We start from the raw sequence: 19,989 nt of genomic DNA, 5'->3' as shown, positions 1-19,989 counted from the left end.
GACATCAGAAGGAAAATCTGTTTATGTAGAGGAAGCATCCAGCCTACTAAATTAAGCCAATGCAAATATACTTACAGGTAAAAAGGTAAAGGTTCCCCCGCACATGCGTGCTAGTCGTTTCCGACTCTAGGGGCCGGTGCTCATCTCCGTTTCAAAGCCGAAGAGCCAGTGCTTGTCCGAGGACGTCTCCGTGGTCATGTGGCCGGCATGACTAGACGCCAAGGGCGCACGGAACGCTGTTACCTTCCCACCGGAGTGGTCCCTATTTTTCTACTTGCATTTTTACGTGCTTTCGAACTGCTAGGTTGGCAGAAGCTGGGACGAGTAACAGGCGCTCACTCTGTTACGCGGCACTCGGGATTCGACCCGCCAAACTGCCGACCTTCCGATCGACAAGCTCAGCGTCCTAACCCACTGAGCCACCACGTCCCTTATACTTACAGGTAGTCCCCAGTTAATGGGGACCAGAATTTCAGTAGCTAAGTGATGCGGTCATAACGCATGATATGTATCTGCATCGCCAGCAGCTTCCATTGCCATTATTAAGTGAGGTTCACCAGTTGTTAAGCAAGGACCTCTTCACAACCCCCTCGTAGCTTCCAATATCCAAGTCAATGGGTGAGCCAGCAGGAAATTACAAGGACGTTTGGAAGCAGGCTGACAGGCAGGTAAGCGGTTGTTGCCAGGTGAGGGAAGGGCTAGTGTGTAACACACGGCTGCTCTTGAGCAGTGGAGGGTGTGTGAGGGACCAGTGAGGCGCAAGTACAAGTAAAGCTTGTGATGGCTGCTTCCAGGCCGAGGAGGGTACACAAGGAACTGGCATGCCTCAGTGAGGTTTGTGATAGCTGCTGCAAAGTGGGTAACTTCAGAGCAACTTGTGACCTTCCCTGCCAGCTTTCCCATTTATTTTGCTTGTGGGAAGTTGGCAGAGGAGGTTACAAACAGCGATCGTGTGATCACGGGACACTGCAGCTGTCATAAGTGCAAGCCGGTTGCCAAGTGTCCAGATTGGGATCACAAGACCATGGAGGTGCTGAAATGGCCAGAACTTTGAGGACCAGATGTTCAGTGCTGTGCTAAGCAGTTGCTGAATGAGTGGTTATTAACTGAGGACTGCCTGTAGCTCCAAAGCTATTGATGCAGAGCTGCAGACACAATTGTGCCAATTTTTTAAGGCAATTACTTAGATTTGATACCAACATCTGCATGCTGTGCCCGTTGCAAAAAAGGACTGCATCTTTTCCATGGTTCATATTCACCGGGTCTCAACTTACCTCCAAGATACGGATTTTCTGGGGTTCATTGACCTTGCCAGCGAGACAGCAGTGCGACAATGCATTATGGATGATGTATTTATTGGACTTGGCACTGGGCTCCTTGTACAGCTTGGGGCCTGCAGAAATACAATGAGGTTAGCATAGAAAGTAGGTTATATTTCTCCCCGTCTGAAAGAAAGCAGACCAAAATAGAGGCATTCATAAACACTTCGCAGTGAAAGAAGATGGAACTAGAATGGTCTTACACATAGCCAAGGCCACTTCAATAAGGGGCACTTTAGAAATGTGGGGTCTAGCCAATCACCCTCTACCACGCCAGGAGAGCAAAGCTATGATCTGTGGAATAACAATAAGGTTTACCAGTATATTCTGGAATGGAAGCTGGTGAGGAGGCAGTCGATGCATTTTCCCAGTCACGTTCCCGGTTCTGATTTGGCAGCAACCGACTGGGAGACATTGGCCCAGAAGGTGATGCAGCTCTGGGGAACAGATAAATAATTTAATCTTGGATTTAAAAGAACTGCAATCATTTTTACACAAATGCATTTTCTTGGATATGGATCCAGATCTAAACCTTCCTCACCCACCTGCCAGCGATATAGAGAAGCAATGCCTACTCACCGCGAAGCTCTCTTGGTGAAGAGGGAGTTGCCCGGATCATTGGCCACCGTCGAAAGAGACAGAGTTGACTGAGAGTATACTTTGCTGAGTTTGGAGCCTAAGAAAAATGGATACCAATAGGAGCTGGCATAGTAGCCTTTCATTTATAATGCTAAGAAAGAAGCTCATTCATTTATTTTGAGAGTTCAGCAGACCTTGATTTTTGTTACTAGAAAAAAAATATCAATGATACTAAATCAAAATTAACCATCACATCCAATTAAGCAACTAAAGAATCAAATGAATGCTTTAAAGGAGAAATACCCTCCATTGTCAGCAGAGCTCAACTGACTCCTTTGTAACGTCTTTTTAAAAAAAATCATTTGTGTGTTGCGATGATGGCAGACCTACGTATAAATCCAGTGGTGGGATTCAAATATGTGTACAACTCGTTCTCTGTGTGGATGCCACTTCTGGAAGTCCATTCTGGGCCTGGGCAACAAAAAGTTAGCTACCAGTTCTGCCGAAGTGGTGCGAACTGGCTGAATCCCACCACTGTACAAATCTCATTGTAATGGATGACACAATATCACCTATCAGAAAATTCCACAAGCACTCTGATAAGTCACCAAGAATTTTAAAATGATAACCAGCACTGCATTTAGAAACAAAGATACTACTGTAGCTGATACCATAAAGGCAAGACCTGATTCTAGAACAGAGAATGGAGCTAAGTATTATCAAACTGATAAAAACCCACTTTCCTTTCCCAAACTATTTTTCCAGAGTGTTGATGCAAATGTTGAAAATTGTCTGACAATCTATGTTTAGAAATTATATTAATCCCCACCACTCTAAGACTACCAGCTATCTGGGCACAGCATGGAGACGGCATTGGTCGCACTGGTGAATGATCTCTGGCGGGCCCGAGATAGAGGTTATTCCTCTGTCCTGGTCCTATTAGATCTATCAGCGGCTTTTGATACCATCGACCATGGTATCTTACTGCATCGTCTTGAGGGGCTGGGAGTGGGAGGCACCGTTCTGTGGTGGTTCTCCTCCTACCTCTCGGACCGTTCGCAGACGGTGTTGGCAGGAGGGCAGAGGTCAAGCCCTAGGCCTCTTAATTGTGGAGTGCCTCAGGGTTCGGTGCTCTCGCCCCTCCTGTTCAACATCTATATGAAGCCGCTGGGAGAGATCATCCGTAGCTTCGGGGTGAAATATCATCAATATGCTGATGATACCCAGCTATTCATCTCCACCCCGAACCAACCCAGTGATGCCCTCGATGTGATGTCCCGTTACCTGGAAGCGGTACAGATTTGGATGGGAGAAAACAGGCTTCGACTCAACCCGGCCAAGACTGAGTGGCTGTACATACCGTCATCTTGTTTAGTCCAAGAGGTTCCATCTCTGACTATAGGAGCAGAGATGTTACCTCCCATTGATAGAGCACGCAATCTGGGCGTCCTCCTAGATTCACGACTCAGTTTTGAAGATCATATTGGAGCCGTGGCTAGGGGGGCATTTGCACAGATTCGTCTTATATACCAATTGCGCCCCTTTTTGGACCAAGATGCCCTACGTACAGTCACCCACGCACTCGTTACCTCCCGTATTGATTACTGTAATGCTCTCTACATGGGGCTGCCCTTGAAGACCACCTGGAGGCTTCAGCTGGTGCAGAATGCAGCTGCACGGGTTGTGATGGGAGCTCCCCGATACTCCCATATTACACCCCTCCTGCGTGAGCTGCATTGGCTACCAGTTGCCCTCCGGGTGAGATTTAAGGTGCTGGTACTTACCTTTAAAGCCCTACATGGCTTAGGTCCGGGATACTTGCAGGACCATCTGCTGCCGGGAACAAATTCCCATCGTCCAGTACGCTCACACAGAGAAGGCCTCCTCAGGGTACCGTCGGCTAGACAATGTCGGTTGGCGACCCCCAGGGGGAGGGCCTTCTCTGTGGGAGCGCCAGCCCTATGGAATCAGCTCCCCCCTGAGCTTCGGATGGCCCAAAACCTCCAATCCTTTCGCTGCGGCCTCAAAACACTCCTGTTCCACCAGGCTGACCTGGACTGACAGGCATTTTAATTAATTTATATTTAGAATTTTTAATTTATTTTTTAAATTCTCTAATTTTAATTTATTACACAGATGTTCTCAATTTTATTTTTATCTTGATTTGTACTTATTATATGTTTTGTTGTTAGCCGCCCTGAGTCCTTCGGGAGATAGGGCGGGATATAAATCCCATCAATAAATAAATAAATAATAAATATCTATGCCACAGTTAAAGAAAGCCCAGAATGTACCCAATAAGATCAGGTATCAATAAAAAGTAATGAAATACAGAACTGTACTTATTCTAAGGATTTTGGCCTGAACCTTAACCAGCAATAATCGTCTGGAAATCCCTAAAGCCACACAAGAGATTAACCTAGCCAGCTTGGGCAAAGGGAGAACCAACTAAGACTTCCTCCACCTTTAATAATTCATAATCATCCTGGGGACTAAAGGATAGGCATGCAAGTAGATGATGACATCATGATAGAGCAACATAATCACAGCGTTTGAAATCCCTTCCTCACAGTCCAGAGCAGGTGTCCCCAACTCCCAGTCTGTGGACCAGTACTGGGCCGCGGCATGCCAGCAACCGGGCTGCACAAACAAGCCAAACCCCACCTGTGGGATGCAGGCAGTACACAAAACCAGGCCCCTTCCGGTCCATGGAAAAGCCTCTCTCCATGTAACCGGTCCCTGGTGCCCAAAAGGTTGGGGGCCTCTGGTCCAGAAGACTCTTCAGTCTCAATTCTCTGGAAAAACCATGGCCTCCTACAGACTTTTTCCTGTCTTGCTTGAACTGGACTATTTTCCCTTTCCTCCCTCCCTCCTGTCATAACTCTTACCCAGGAGTCCTTTGACAGGGCTGCGGGCAAGGGCAGAATCATCGCAGAAGACAGTTTTGGGCCGTCCCTTCTTCAGGGCACGAACGGTTGTGGGCTTCTGACGCAGCACTTTATCTAGATCTTCCATCAATTTGAGTTGATGACGCCTCAGGTACTCTTGGCGCGTGAAGTCGCCACGCCTTGGCCCAACTTCTTCCTCTACTCGGGCCCGCTCATCAGTCTGAGGTCTGGGGGGGGAAAAAAGGAATCAGAATTCCATAGGGGATGTTGATCAAATGGAAATCCATCTAATTGTCCAATTGCATGATTCTCTCCCACCCTGCAGTAATTGGCCAGGTAGAAGATAGGTGTAAATTGGCACCTTTGGCTTGGTTCTAATAGTCACATGCATATGACAGGTGATGCCTCCTTACATCAAAGCAGCTCCCATGCCACTAGGCCAAGTGGCGAATATAGGCCTAACAATATGACAGCTCATCCCATCTTACCTGGCTTCCTCTTTCTTCTGTTCCTTCTCTGCCTCCTGCCACTGTTTTCGGCGCCGCGCCTCTTCACTGCGCCGCTGCTGTCTCTCTAAAAAACTGGCACGCTTCTGTGCCATTTCCTCTTCAGCTTTATCCTCATCCTGTATGAAAAAACATGTCAGCTGAGTAACCGTAATGCTGTGGTGGCGAACCTAGGCACGCGTGCCACCAGTGGCACGCAGAGCCCTCTATGTGGGCATGCGCGCCATCGCCCCAGTCCTAGGTCTTCAGCTGGGTTTTGTAAAACCTTTTCACTTTAGGCCTCCACCACCATGTGCAAAAAAAAAAAAAAAGTTCAATCAATTTCAACTTCTCACGGGAAAAAAAAGATCTCACAAAGTTGGAATCAATTGATTGAACTTTTTAGTCCCACCCAGTCTGCCGTTATTTTTTTATTTATTTATTTTAATTCCATTTATATCCCGCCCTTCTCCGAAGACTCAGGGCGGCCACCACAGCCACACCCACCCAATGGCCCACACCCGCCCAGCACCCGACAATACAGAAGTGGGTTTTGGGTTGCAGTTTGGGCACTCGGTCGCTAAAAGGTTAGGGTTAGGGTTAGGGTTAGGTTCGCCATCACTGTCCTAATGCATCAGCATCAGTTTTGGCTTCAGATTAGAGACTCATTTCCCACTCATCTTGGAGGGCTTGCACGCTTCTATTCAGGCTACTCATGCCCGTTTCTGTCTGTAGCAGACTTCAACCAAATCATATTTTAAACCGATGAGACCAAGTGCTACAGTGCGGTTATGCCAGGGGCCGCAGGCTTACTATCAAGTTTTGAAAGGGGTCGTGCAAATAGAAGTCATTAAAACAGGTTTTAGTTGCAACGAAGGTTAGTGCACACATGGCCTGCACTTCAGGATCTTCACTCTCCAGCATTCATAACACGAGGTGTGCAAGTAGTTTCAATTCTAGAGGCCACAGAAAAGCGCAGTGATTGCTAGAGAAGTTGCTGCTGCTGTGATTTAGGCAAGATAGAAAAAAATTCTCTGAAAATATTTTTCTTATGCCTTATGTTTCTCAAACAGGAGTTGCTTGCACGTATTCACACACACAGTTTAAATCCTTTGCTGACAATCCCCATCTGCAAGTTCCTAAAAAGCTTGCGGCACTTTGGGACACACTTCCTGCTTGACAGAATCTGATATTCCTCCTGCTTCTATTATGTTTTACCCAACTAGCATTGAAAAGAAATGTTCCCTGGTCTACAGATCATCCAAAGCCCAAGCCAACCTCCTTCCCTTCCCCCAGAAGGTCTTTAAGAGAGCAGAAAGCTCTGTCAGGTAGTTAAGAATATTGTTAGTAGCCAAGAATTAAATCCTCACCTTAAAAAAGAAGCCCAGACCTGTACGGGGCTCAGAATCAAAAGTCTCAGCAATTGATTCTTCCAGGGAGTCATCCCCATCCATGTCTTCATCATCCTCTCCTTTTAAGCTAGACAGAGGGATTTCAACCAGGCTACTATGTCGATCACTGGGTGAGGAGACATCACTGGTGCCATCGCCTGAAACACGAGCATTGCCTCCTTGTGGAGGAACAGAGGCCACCGGCCGCAGATTATTCTGGGCTTCCACCTCTGGCACAGGCAGCTTCTCCTCCTCCTCAGCAAAATGGAGGGAGGAACGGGTCTGCATAGGAACCTGGCTCGGGGAGAATCTGCGGAGGTGTGGAAGGTTGTCCACGTTGTGAGGCGGTGTCAGGACTCGTGTGAGGGGCGGCAACTTTAGCTCAACTGGCCGGGTGTGCTTGGGACTCTTGGGAGGCACAGGGGCTGGGGACTTCTTGGGTGTGGGCTGGGGTGAGCGAGATTTGCGGGAAGGGGAAGGAGAAGGGGAGGACAGTTCCAGTGAAGAGCGAGGAGGAGCTCCCTCGCGGCCAGTCCTCGGGGCTGGGATCACCCAGGCCTGTGCGCTAGGCTTCTTCTCCTGCATGAGGCGTTGCTGTTGCTCACTCAGGCGCTGCATGTCCATCTGCAGTGAGCTCAAAGCCGTGTTCAGTTTGGCCACTGCCCGGTTGTAATCACCGAGGTTTTCATCAACCGCTCCGCCTTTGGTGATATCAGGAGAGAAAGTAACCTGTTTACTATCCAGACGGGTACGTGGGCTTCCAGCTTCTTCCTCGGCCTCTAGCTGAGCAAGCCGCTCCTCCAGGGCAAGTCGGCTGTCCTCAGACTGAGAATCAGGAACCTTCTGTAGTTGTAGGAAGGCACTCTTGCCCAAGCGCTGACGGTGCCGGGTAAATATAGCCTCTATGCGTTTCTTCTGAGCCTCAATGGCCCGGCGCTTCTCCTCCAACCGGGCACTCAACTGGCTCATTTCTGAGCTAAGGGCAGGGCTTTGGGCAGGGCTTTCTTCTGACGGCACCTGACCAGCCTCTGAGCCTTCAGAGCTGATCCCGCTGGACTTGCTATCGGTAGCTGCCAGTTTCTTCTTGCGTTCTGCAAAGCTGGTCATGCGCACACCAGAGGCGGAGGAGGCAGTGCTCTCTGGCTGTGAACTCAGGGAACTCACACACGAGGTGGAATCGTCTGGGCCTCCTGCAAGCCGCAGGGGCTCCTCAGCATCAGAGTCCAGACTACCTTCTTGCGCAGGTTCAGCACCATTGGGGGGCCCGTTATGGCAGCGGTAAACTGTGGGCAGGGGAGTCTTTTCCAACGTAGAAGTTTTAGGAGGCTCTGGTGAGTGCAAATAAAAACCGTCTGGGGCTCCCTCGGGGACCAGGCGTTCACTGCTGTGGATGATCTGCAGTGCTTCCTCAATGGTGGGCAAGTCAGTGTAGCCATCATTTAGGCCATTCTCTAGAGTCGGTCCTTCTTGATTTTTGTGTCCAGCCCCATGGAGTGACGGCATTACTAATCCGTTGGGGGCTTCAGCAGCCTCAGTAGGCCATGGATGGGTGGAGCGAGGCAAGGAGGAATAGAGGGTCGGTGCCAGGCTGTCAGAACTGACAGAACGAAGGATGCCCACGGGGTTCCCCATCACAATATCCACATCACTGTCCAGGCCAAAAGGGATGCTGAACGAGACTGCCTGTGACAAGGGGTGGCTGAAAAAGAGAGGGAAAGGGACAGAATATTAATTGGCTGAGAAAACCCAACTTCATCTTCTACCCCAGCATCGTCTAGCTTCTTTTTCACAATTCTATATCCAAACCTACAGCTACAACATCCTACATGACTCTAACCTAAACATCTACTTATTCTTCACACTTCCTGGGAATTCCAGTTTAGATTTTTAAAGTTCCTGGACTTAAGGAGAAGCACTTGGAAGTCTTGGAAGTGATTTTTAATGAGCTTAAAAAGCCACAGAAATGAGGTGGTGGTGGTCAGGTGCTCTGGTATCAGATGCAGGTAGAAATTTCAATGTCCTACCCAATGTTTTGTTTATTCTCTTAACTAGAAAGCAGAACAAGTTATGCAGAATATTTTGTTTAGCTTTCGTTGAGCAGTGGAAGGCAGATATTTTTCACGTTTAATTATTTGGCATCTTGCTTTGCATTATTTTTAATTAACTGAACTGTTTAACTGTTGATGAAAGTTTAAAGAGATACAAACCAATCCCAAGTACAACTTTGAAAATGGGAAAACAGGAAATCCATTTTTTTAATAATTAAATTGGGATACAATTATAAACCAATACTGATTTTTTTTAAAAAAAATTATTTACATTATTTCCACCTTAATAAAAGACAAAACTCATTTTTGTTTCTTAAAAACCGACAAAGGCAATTATTGTTACAATTGGAACAATTAGAACCACATTAATTAGATTGCCTTTGTTCAAACTCATGTCTAACCATTTTGGAGTTCGATGTCCCTAATTCTTTGCCAGCATGGTCTGTGCCACCTCTACTCTTTCAGTGGCCTAACCAAGAATTATTATTATTTAGTTTTCTGAACATGTTCAGTATTTACCACAAAGTTTCTCAACCTTAGCGGATTGCTGGCTGGAAAATTCTGGGAGTTGAAGTCCACACATCTTAATGTTGTTGAGGTTGAATCAACACAATTACCATGTGAACAATACTTCTGGTTTCTGCTCCATCTCAGACAAAATGTACTGCTGCACCTTCCCTGAAGTTCCCTGCACTTCCAGATGGATCGGAATAATCACAGAGATGCTAGCTGGGAATTCTGGGTCAGAAGGCCAATATGTTCAAAATTACAATTTGCAGAAAACTCTATTGGCGATTGAGCCAAATTAATCTTAACCTATTACCATCTGTTAAAATACTATTTAAAAATGTAAACAGATACCCCACTAACTGCCAATTATTCAATTATGCCTTTTGGCTCCAATTTTACTTAAGGCAAATTAATGTCCTTGGTATTACTCCTACTTAGTATACAGAAGGGAGACCATCGGGGAAGGCCAAGACTTTAGGCTAGACTACAAAATGGAAAAACCACTTCCATATGTTGCTAAGAAAACCACATTATTGTGTCCATTTTAGTAATTTAGCCTTTTAGTTCCTTTCTATTATTCCAGCTCATTTCATCTTAGTTTCTGAGTAATTTCCTTACTGTTCTTATTCTTTCCCTCCTTGCCTCACCTAACTTTTGCCACTCCATTATACAAAGTTCTAGTTGCTAAAATCCCAAGGGCTTTCGTAATCAGCAGTTCTCCATTCTTCCGAAAAAGGTTCCTGGTAGCTCTTCCTAGTTTTTCAGGAGTGTCAGCAAATGATCCACGGTTCCTCCTCCCCCACCCCTCTCACCTGAGCTGCTTCTTGCTCCATGATTTGCCAAAGCCTTCTACTTGGGACATGGATGTGGAATGATGCAGAGAACCTGCGTGCATAAAGACAGAAAGTCACAACAAAGCACAAACCCAAAATGATCACACAGTGGTTTCCTCAAGTAGCAGGATTCAAGGCCTGCTTTAAAACAGAATGGCAAGCACCTCAGGAGGGTTATTAGTGGGACGGCAGTTATTTCCACATTAGATCAGGAGAAACAAGCAACATGGAGAAACAGCAACAATATTCTACTTTAGCAGAAGTATCTTTCACAATTATGCTAAGACTGGCCAATCTTTGATCATTTTAATCTACCTTATTATTTTTTGAGGTTAGAATTTCATTAAAATCCAAGGCTGTCGATTTGCATACAGTACAATCTTAAGCATGTAGGTTTAGAAGTGTCACTGGACTCAGTGAGAAAGTGTGCAAAGGAGTAAGCCACAATTGCTTTACATAACTGAAAACGTCTGGTGGAGTACATCCTTATCACACAACTAAACCAACAAAATTAAATGTGCCTCTATTTTCCCTGACGTGTGTAGTCACAGCCCAGAAAAACTGGAGGGCTACCCAGCACTGAGCATTCAAAACCACCCTGAAATGCTGGAAGCCAAGATCAAGATAACCGTTTAGATTTCCAAAAGCCACATAGGAGTGGCTTAAGCACGTACTTCCAACAAAACTTTTCTTTTTCTATATCTATGTGAAAGTTACTTGGTAGCGCAAGACGGAGCCAGATCTTACCTAAGGAGCCACAGAGCGGTGACTGTGACTGTCCTCCAGGCAGCAGTGGGTGGCGCAAACTGAACACAGGGGAGCTACTACAAAACAAGAGCAAAAAGCAAAGATTGGATCAAAACAGGGATAATGTTTCGGGTTGTTGCACACAAGAAAGACAGTACTACAGCCTGAATATTATAGGACTAATAACCAGGATTTGCATCCATAAGCAACAAATCTCCCTAAAATAGTTCTGTCCCCTAGGATGGGAGAAGGTAAGAAAGCAGGAGGGATGAAAAAAACTCGGAAAGAAATTATACAATCATAAAATTGCTACAAACAGACGCATACACAAATATGACATATGTCTATATAAGGTGAAGAGTCAATCAGTTCATTCATTGGGTAGATAAAATGAATGTATATTTATTGACTTGTGGAAACAAGTTATTCTAATTTGCTGCCTACGGGCATTCCCATAACTTGCAAATGAGAGGAGAGCTGTGCCAGAGATCTAAATAAGATCAAAGGTTTTCTCTGTCCCTCCAAAAAAAAATATTTAACAGCCTGAAGCAATTTGGGAACTGCATTGTTGGCCAAGAATCTTTCCTCTAAACATGCAACTCAATCCAGGTATATCAAGGAGGCTCTCCTGATCAAGAGTTAGATCTTGTGAGAACAAGTAGCACTCTGCTCTTACTTCAGAACAGCCCAGACTCAAGTTTTTCCCCCTGAAGCAAAAGCAGGTTCTACAGCTTGAAACATGAGGAGGCTTCCAAGACACCGTAACACACACAGTGAGTTCTCCCCACCCTAATAGCAGGAATAACTCCTTCCAGATCCAAGTTTACTTCAAGAGACTTCTAGCATCTAAAAAGGCCTGTGGGCAAGCATTGAACTATCAGCAGGAAAGTCAAGTTTGGGAACCCTGGATTAGTGCTGTGTCTGAAGTGAAAAAATCAGGCTCTGAAATAGACACAACCCAAAAGGTACTTGGGACATATTACAAAAGGAGAATCATCAGGGACCAGTAGTGCATGGAGTCCTTGGCCCAGTACTAAAATAAAGAAAAATTAAAGGCCAAAATCTGGCAAGATTTGGAAGTCTAATCACATTTTAGCCATTTTAAGTCCTTTTAATGTAAAGCCTGTTATATTTAACTTTAGGAAGTCACAAGCACCATTTGCAACATGCAATACATGTTCCATGGTTCCCAGAGTCCAACTTAGCATTTGGATTAGAGTGGTGATAGAGCAAAAACTCCCTCCACTGCACTGGGTAAGTGGGGGGGGGAAGGTCTGGGGGCAGACCAAGTATATACACACTTTGCCTGCTCTCTACCTTTCCATGTAATGTCACACATAAAATGGCCGAATCAACCCTCACTAAGGTAAGGCATTTTTTTTATATAATCAGAAACCTTGGCAGGGGATGACAAGGAAGAACTATCATTTTGTTAAGTTCCTTTAATCATTAGACATACAACTACTTTGCAGGAAAGGATCTTTTCATGAGATACAATCCATTATCTGTCTTTAGAAATCCTCAGTGTTGCTTCCTGATACACAGAATCCTAGCCACCCCCGCTCAGCTCAGGGGAGACAGGACACACATACCACAGGGGTAATTCTGGTGGAAATATCAAGGACTCACTCACCTTGTCTTCCCACTATTTGGTGCTGAAGCATCGTTCAGGCCAGGGGAATCTGAAAGAGATCAGCAGCTTTACTACAAAAGCAGGGAAGGGGGGAAAAACAGAGATTTCAAACTGGCAATTATGCTGGTGGAAGGTCAGAAGATGCAGGAAAGAAGTCTGCTCTGATCTCAGCTCAGAAAGGAGACCATTGTTCCAGAATGGAGCCGTGCCAGATCACCGCAGACTTTGTTGTGGCTCCACAGCTTCGCTAGCTGGGATGTGGATTTGGCATAAAGAGCAACAGTGATAGTCCCCTATCAAATGCCAAAGTATAGCTGTGTGGGTGTGCATGTATACCCTGTACACGGGTTGGTTATATACAGTGCTTTTTTTGTAAAAGAAAAAGGTGCCGGAACTCACGCATGTCATACAGCCCGCCTTGCCTACCCTACAAGGTTCCATCCAAAAAAGGTGCCAGAACTCCGTTCTGAGCGTTCTATGAGGGAAAAAAAGCCCTGGCTATATACCAGATTGCTCCCGTTTGACCAGTTAGTCAGGGATTAGCCATGTGGTATACCAAATAAATGAGAAAAATCCTATGTTCATGAGAAAAGAAGACAGAAGTGTTTGTAATGTACAAACTCCAACTCTCTTGCCCCTAAGTTCTAAAAAATTGGAAGAACCTGGATGTTAACAAGGATTCGGTAATCAGTGCAAACTTCTGAGGGGAAAAAATACCTAGAATAATCTACAATGGATACGAATTATACGAAGGAAAATACTAATTCTTTTAGTTTATAAATTATATGAAATTGATCTGGGATGTCTGGGATACTTAAGCTGCGCTTTGGCCTTCCTGTTAGAAAACAGCCTAACAGATTGTTTTCAGGTTTAGAAAATATACAATCTGTGATCGACTCCCCTAAAATGTGAGAGCCTGAATATTTTGTTGTTTTTTTAAAGGAGCAGCATTAGTTGCAGAGCTGCAAGAAATGTGAAAATATACAATTGAAAATTAAGATGGTTACAGCAAAGATATCTGCACATGCTCCTTTATTGCCCAATGGCCTTTACCTTTTTTTCTTCAATATCCACTTCCTCATATTCAGAGGCACATTAACCTAATATGCCCATCTAGTATCTCATTTTGCATAACCTGCCCTGCCTAATAGCAGCTTCTACATTACAAGACAGCAACGGCCTGACAGTTGTGAAGATATTTTGTTATAAGGCCCAGGAATGGTGGCGAATGGACATGCTATCTTCTTACCTTGAACTCTTGGCAGTTCCTTTGGACACACAAAATCTGGCTTCACTACCTCAAAGCACAGAAACAATTCAGCCAGGAATACGCCGACATTGACCTGAGGAAGCAAAGCAGGGAGTGAGCCAAGGGTCCTGGAGAGGGTGGGGGGAAACATGTCTCTCCCTTGGTTTGAATTTGAGCAGGAGGGAAGCACCGGGGTCTCTGCCCTATACCGTCCCAGCAATTCTCAGAATACAACAAGCAAACAGGATAACAGTTCCATCTTCGCAGCCAAATCTCTTTTTCCTTCCAGCATCACTCCAACCTCTATCTTAAAAGGGCCTCATTGTTTCTGCACAATCAGCTTTTAATTAATGTGGCTTGAGACATCAGCCAAGACTTATTAGGGCAAGACAGGCTGAGTGCTGGTGCAAAACAATAATCCCTATTTACTCCACAGGAGGAACTTTTCTGGATGTGGGACTAGACTTCCCCACCGTGCCAGGGCAGCCATTTACTCCAGGAAGCTCCTCTTCCTTCAGTTAGACAGGCTCCTTCCCGCACCTCTCTGCCTCTCAAGTAGCAGAGCCTGCCGTTCTCCAGCCAGTCCCAGGACTCACCCTTAGCAGTGGGGGCATGTAGAGCAGGTCCTCCAATGAGAGGAAACAGGAACCACCCAAATAATCTGAAGAAAAGCCCTGGATAAGCTGGAGGTTATACAAGCTGTCTGCCACTGACATCGTCTCCTTCAGGCACACATCTACCAGAAAGCACACAAGGAGGTAAGTGGCAAAAGGAACGGAGGGCCGTTCGCAGTGACTCTGAATGGCTGCCCCATCCTCCCACTCGGTCCCAGAGCACAGGCTCACCTTCAAGGCGTATGAGCTGCGGGCAGTAGTAGTGGATTGTGGCAGCAATGGCCCCTCCACTGGCCAGGTCCTTTATTCCCGTGATGGCCGGGAAACACGGTGTCTGTTTGGGCAGTGCTTTATCCTTGCGATAGCGGATCTGAGCAGGACAAAACCAAAAAAATGCAAGGAGAATTCAAAGTCCTGATTGTGGGGTTTGGCTCCCATGTGCCAGAGAAGCTGGAACAATGCCCTCCCGTCTCCATGCCCAATGTTCGAAGCTCCTCCGGTCCCATGCAGCAGCCCTCACAAACACCACCAGGGAGAGCTCCCCAGCGGGCAAAGGACCAACTGAAATCCAGCCGGTTCCCTCCAAGACAGTGCTCCCCTCCTCTGGATGCCAAGAGCAAACTGCATGCAGGGAAGGAGACAGGATATAAAAGCAGGGAGGGACGGGCAAGCAAGAACTTTGCAGGAGCCCCTCGAAAGGCAACAGAGGCGGAAAGCAGGAAGGAGGACGAAGCCATAATTGGGGGGGAGGTCATTTCAGGAACACTTCTGAATGATCCTGAAGAGCAAGAATCCTTTCCCGCTATTTAGTCCAAGGGAGGCCAGATCCCAGGCTTTGTCCCGCAGGCTAGATCAGCCTTTTGCAAGCAGATGCCCTATATCTGCAGGACACTAAAACACTAAAAATTCCAAGGCAGCATGGCTAACCATCAGAGTGACTCTAGGCTGGGACAGGGTGAGCCTGTAGCCCCACGAAGTCCAACTGGAAGGATCGGCTTTGGAGAGAACGGAAAGGTGGAAGATCCAGTTGTCAGTTCCTCCACCACCACCACCCGTTTAAAAAAATTATAAACTATCCTTTACCACTCTGTATATGCTTGTCCTCAACCCCAGGACACAGCACACAAGACAAAAAGGCAGCACTCCCAGCAGAGACACACACAGAGCAGGGCAGGCCACACATCAAGAGTGCACATGGCAAGAAGGGGAAGGAGGGAGGGAGGGAGGGAGGGACACAGACAGGCAGACACAGATACTGAGCAGGCCAGCAAAGAGGAGGAGAAATAAAAGGGAGCAAATGGGACACCTCCATTCCTGCTGAAATGAGCTGGAGGGAGGATCAATAGGAACTGCTGGGTGGCATCTATGAATTGGCCAGACTCAGCAAGCTTTGGAGAACAACCTCCTGCTCTCCATAACCTGCAGAATCAAGGAATTCAGAATTCAGAGACAAAATCCCTCTTCTAACCTGTTTTCTAGATATCTCCTCCAGGGAAAAAGATGGGGAGAAACTAGAGACATCTCATCTGGCCACCAAGGACAAAAGGGGTCATAGTACAGGGGTGGGGTGGGAGCTAGAGTACGCAACGATTAAACTGATACACCTGGAGGTGGTCTTCCTAAAATTTGACTGTACCTATAATTCTGGAGAGAATACAGAAGTAGTCTTAAGTAATAAGGCATCTCACTGAACAATGAAAATGTACCCCCAAAATTCCCAACTCGCATTCGTTGCATTTTCATCCTAAAGAGATGCGAGATCGTTAGAGTCCTCAGTTCCAACAAGGACATAAGGCCAAAGAGCCACGGAGAGATGGATGGTCTCAAGTGCCATGTGCATCTGCACCCGACAAAGGAAGCTGTTAGATAAAAACAGCTGGAAAAAAGGGTAGGAGGGTGCAGGGGACAGCTCGCCTCTTGAGAAACCCAAGCAGGTTGGGGCGACATGGGGGAAAAGGGCAGACCCATTGCAGCAGGAACAGCCAGAAGTTCAAGAACAGCAACCCAAGTGGATGGCAAAGGGGGGTGGGGGCAGGTGGGCGGGCAGGTGAGCACGCCGATGGATACATTACCACAGGAGGCTTATTCCCCGACTCCTTCAAACAAAAAGCGATGGCATGCTGGATGCAATAGCAAAGAAAAGAGAGAGCCTGGTCAATGCACCCACCAGGAGGGAAAAAGAAGGGTTGCTGCCTTGCAAGGCTGGGGGAGGGAGTCCCGGATGTGGGGAGGGGCCACCAGTACTTAACTTAGGCCTGAACTAGAGGAATGCTTCCCAGCATGCACTGAAATCTTGAGAACCCCTCTGCCGTCTGGATCACCCCATCTCCTAAATACCAACACACTGGATCTCAACAGACCTGGAAAGACGATCCTTTACACCAGGGGTGTCAAACTGCCGGTCCGCAGGCCGGATGCGTCATGCCGAAACCGCCCCTACCCCAGCTCCGGCAATGGGGAAAAAGTCACGATACGTTGCAACACGTCACGTGACGTTGCGAGTTTGACACCCCTGCTTTACACCGTTGTTTTTCAAACTTAGCCACTTTAAGATGTGTGGACTTTGACCCCCGGAGCTGCTGGCTGGGGAATTCTGGGAATTGAAATCCGCACATCTTAAAAGATTTCAAGTTTGAAAAAGACTGCTCTAAGACTTTACTTAGCTGCACCAAGTACAGCAGGACAGCAAGCAAAGGGAGGAGGGGGCAGAAGGCAACACAAAGGGGAAAAGGGATAACGACATGCCAGGTAACTAGCATGCGGTTCCTACTGGCAGCTCCAAGCATGAACTGCCCTGCTCTGGCTGTCTCTTAACCCCTCCCTATAAATAACGAGTGGGCTTTCTGTTGATTTCTGAAAACAGTGCATTAGACTCCCCACCCAAATGCCTCTAATCCCAAGAAGGCTGTGTAATCAAGGCAGAAAATGAAGACACATACAAATCCACCTATATTTGCAATGAACAACCTGTTCCTCCGATGCCCCCAGAGGAGGACGCAGGGAGCTAAGAGAGACCAAAGCAGGTACAGATTGTGAGTGGAAGGAGGAGGGTTAGAGAACAAAGGATGCTGGGATATACCAGCATCCCAGCAGCTGGAGTCTCCTATGGGAACCTTCTGAGTCTCTGCCACAGGCATTCCCTCTGCCCCCATCTAATCTCAGTTTAGGAGATTGGTTGCCTGTTGAAACAGACCAACCAAGTCACCCAAAATCTTCTCCAAGGGAAGCTCTATCTAGGCGCTACGCAGGGACCTCTTTCCCAAGGTCCTAACCCCCCAGCATCCTTTGCTCTGGGTCCCCCTGGCATGCAGCACAGGAGCCAAGGCAGCAGGGAGATAATAAATAAAGCCACCCACTTACAGGAACCAGTTTCCAGTACCACCTGGTGGGACACTGAAGCAGAGGAAGGAGAGAGGCCAGAGGGAGAAGAGAAGAGAGATGCAGAAAAAGACAGCTCGGTCACATACCACACCTCGACTGTATTCAGCACAGGCAACCAAAGAGGCCGTTGAGCTGGGACAGGGGCACTGAGGCCACCAGGAATGGAAACAGGATGGCCCCTCATCTACTCCCCATTGCTCAATAGGTCAGCCCAGCAGAGCCAGCCAGCCCCACTGAACAGCTTGGGGGGAAAAATAAATGGTCAGCATTGGCTGGCAGTCAAGCGGGCCACCCACAGGGCAAGACAGGAAGTTAGCCCAATCAGAGTAGCCTTGGCTTTACAAGTGAAAGAGAGGCCTTCTCCCAAGAGGAGGGAGGGTGGAAGGAAGCAAACTCTTATCCTCCAAGGCAACGGTGAGGGAAAGGGGCAGCTTGTAAACATAACAAAGCCAGTGTGGGGAAAGCTCTTTCAATGAATGCAGCAGCACCCTTAATTGCTGCCACCCCCAAATTAAACCGGTCTGAACTCTGAACGCCACTCTCACACGCCCCCTTCCCCTGCTCCTCTCAGGAGGATAGCCATAGGAGGAAAGCACCCACACCTTGGGACCACTACAGGAAGCTGGGGTCTGGCCATCGGTTCCGGGAGCTGAACGCTGAGAGGACTCCTGATCCGCGGTCTGTTGTATCTTGTGAATTATCTGCAGGGCGGCAACAAGAAATCATTTGCAAACATGCAAGACAAACATTGGGCCAGATGCGGTTTTCTTCCCTCTTCATCCCTTTATCTCCTTTTTCTGGTCCTAAACCATGGGCCCTTGTGAGTTTTGCACGCTTTAGGTCAGACATGTCCAACTCGCAACGTCACGTGACGTCGCGCAAGGTATCGGAGCTTTTTCGCCATGGCCAGCAATGGGGTGGGCGTGGTTTCGCGATGACGCGTCCGGCCCGCAGGCCGGCAGTTTGACACTCCTGCTTTAGGTCATCCACATTTTTTCATCTTTCTCATGAGGACGTATTCTAAGAATAATTTAGTACAATATTGCATTTTTTTCTCTACCCTTGAAATGAATTGCGGTCTTCTGCCACTATTCATTCCTCTGCTCTTAACCTTCACAAACTGAGCCTTCTTCAACTTCCAGGCTGGGATGAAGAAATGGGGGGCCGGGGGGGGGAATAATAATTCTAATCTCACAAATCTAGATGGGATTAGGTGGGGAAGTTGATCTAAGTAACCCAAACACGCTTAACCCAGCATTGTATTTCATATGTCATCAGTAGCATGTACTTGGGCTAAAGAGGCAGATTTCAAATGTGTTGTATCTGGCCTCTCTCACATGGATTGGTGTGTGGAGAAAATGTGATATTCCCATGCATAAGCTCCTTGGATGGAGATAAAAGAGAGAAAATGTAAATGAATTAACATTTAATACCATATCTATCCAGCGTAGGAGTTTCTGGTCCCAAGAGATGGCTGCTGGCTCAATGCCCAATGCAACATTTAATGAACCGGTGGCTTCCAATGCAAATGCTGTCATCAGAGAGTCAATTAATGCCAGGTGTGCCCCCTACAAGTCAAGCAGGGAAAAAGAAAACTGGAATCAGAAAAGCTGCGGTACTCATAAGGGCATCCCTACTCTGCAAATGGGAGTCACATACGCATACATATCTGGCACTATCTTCCAGAGTATGAAATGACACAAGGACTAGTATCAACGATGGAGTAGACAGAAGCAAGCTTAATCTCTCATTATCACACTGGTCTTCCATATTTCAACTGAATGTAAATCTGGAGCAGGAATAGCCTTCAAAATGCTTCATTATTCAATAGGTTCCAAATTTTCAGAATGTAATTCAACAACACATTCGCCTCTTTGAACCTTATTTCTTTTTTCCAAATACCCTATTTATCACCATAAAAATATTAAACCAAAAGGTGTCAATGTACAGCAGATCCAAAAATAGACTCATTCTTCCAAAGTACTGCACCTTTCAACGATAAAGGGTGAAACCCACTTATTTATTTGTTTGTTTATTTATTTATTTATTTATTTGGACTTATATGCCGCCCTATCTCCCGAAGGACTCAGGGCGGCTAACAACAATAACATACAATAATACAGAAGTTAAGATAAAAATTAAATTAATTTAAATTTCATCTCCACCCCAAACCAACCCAGCGATGCCCTTGATGTGATGTCCCGTTAACCAGTATACACTTGAAAAATAATCTTATGTTGAATTATTCATTTTAAAATCATATGTTTTAAGCCAATCACCCAAAATTATCTGAATAGAATTTTCCAACCATA

General features: G+C 46.5%; 1 protein-coding gene across 3 annotated transcripts in view; it reads right to left on the bottom strand.

Moving 5' to 3' along the window:
* CAMSAP3 (calmodulin regulated spectrin associated protein family member 3) overlaps positions 1 to 19,989 on the bottom strand; it is a 43,523-nt gene that overhangs the window by 1,501 nt on the left and 22,033 nt on the right. For 2 of the 3 annotated variants that reach the window (XM_081321885.1, XM_081321887.1), the window contains exons 3-16: positions 19,111 to 19,245; positions 18,280 to 18,378; positions 14,528 to 14,666; positions 14,279 to 14,418; positions 13,683 to 13,776; positions 12,434 to 12,482; positions 10,801 to 10,877; positions 10,033 to 10,105; positions 6,642 to 8,361; positions 5,275 to 5,411; positions 4,787 to 5,013; positions 1,899 to 1,995; positions 1,638 to 1,756; positions 1,275 to 1,393 (exon numbers count right to left, since the gene is read on the bottom strand). In XM_081321885.1, the coding sequence (XP_081178011.1) occupies positions 1,275 to 1,393; positions 1,638 to 1,756; positions 1,899 to 1,995; positions 4,787 to 5,013; positions 5,275 to 5,411; positions 6,642 to 8,361; positions 10,033 to 10,105; positions 10,801 to 10,877; positions 12,434 to 12,482; positions 13,683 to 13,776; positions 14,279 to 14,418; positions 14,528 to 14,666; positions 18,280 to 18,378; positions 19,111 to 19,245 (3,225 nt within the window). The remainder of the gene's footprint in view (positions 1 to 1,274; positions 1,394 to 1,637; positions 1,757 to 1,898; positions 1,996 to 4,786; positions 5,014 to 5,274; positions 5,412 to 6,641; positions 8,362 to 10,032; positions 10,106 to 10,800; positions 10,878 to 12,433; positions 12,483 to 13,682; positions 13,777 to 14,278; positions 14,419 to 14,527; positions 14,667 to 18,279; positions 18,379 to 19,110; positions 19,246 to 19,989) is intronic. The other variant, XM_081321886.1, reaches the window with a different exon arrangement.

This window comes from Vipera berus, assembly GCF_964194415.1.
Source record: "Vipera berus genome assembly, chromosome: 2".
NCBI classification, from domain to species: Eukaryota; Metazoa; Chordata; class Lepidosauria; order Squamata; family Viperidae; genus Vipera; species Vipera berus.
The sequence above is the reverse complement of the archived record's forward strand: the minus strand, read 5'-3'. Positions and strand labels throughout refer to the sequence as shown.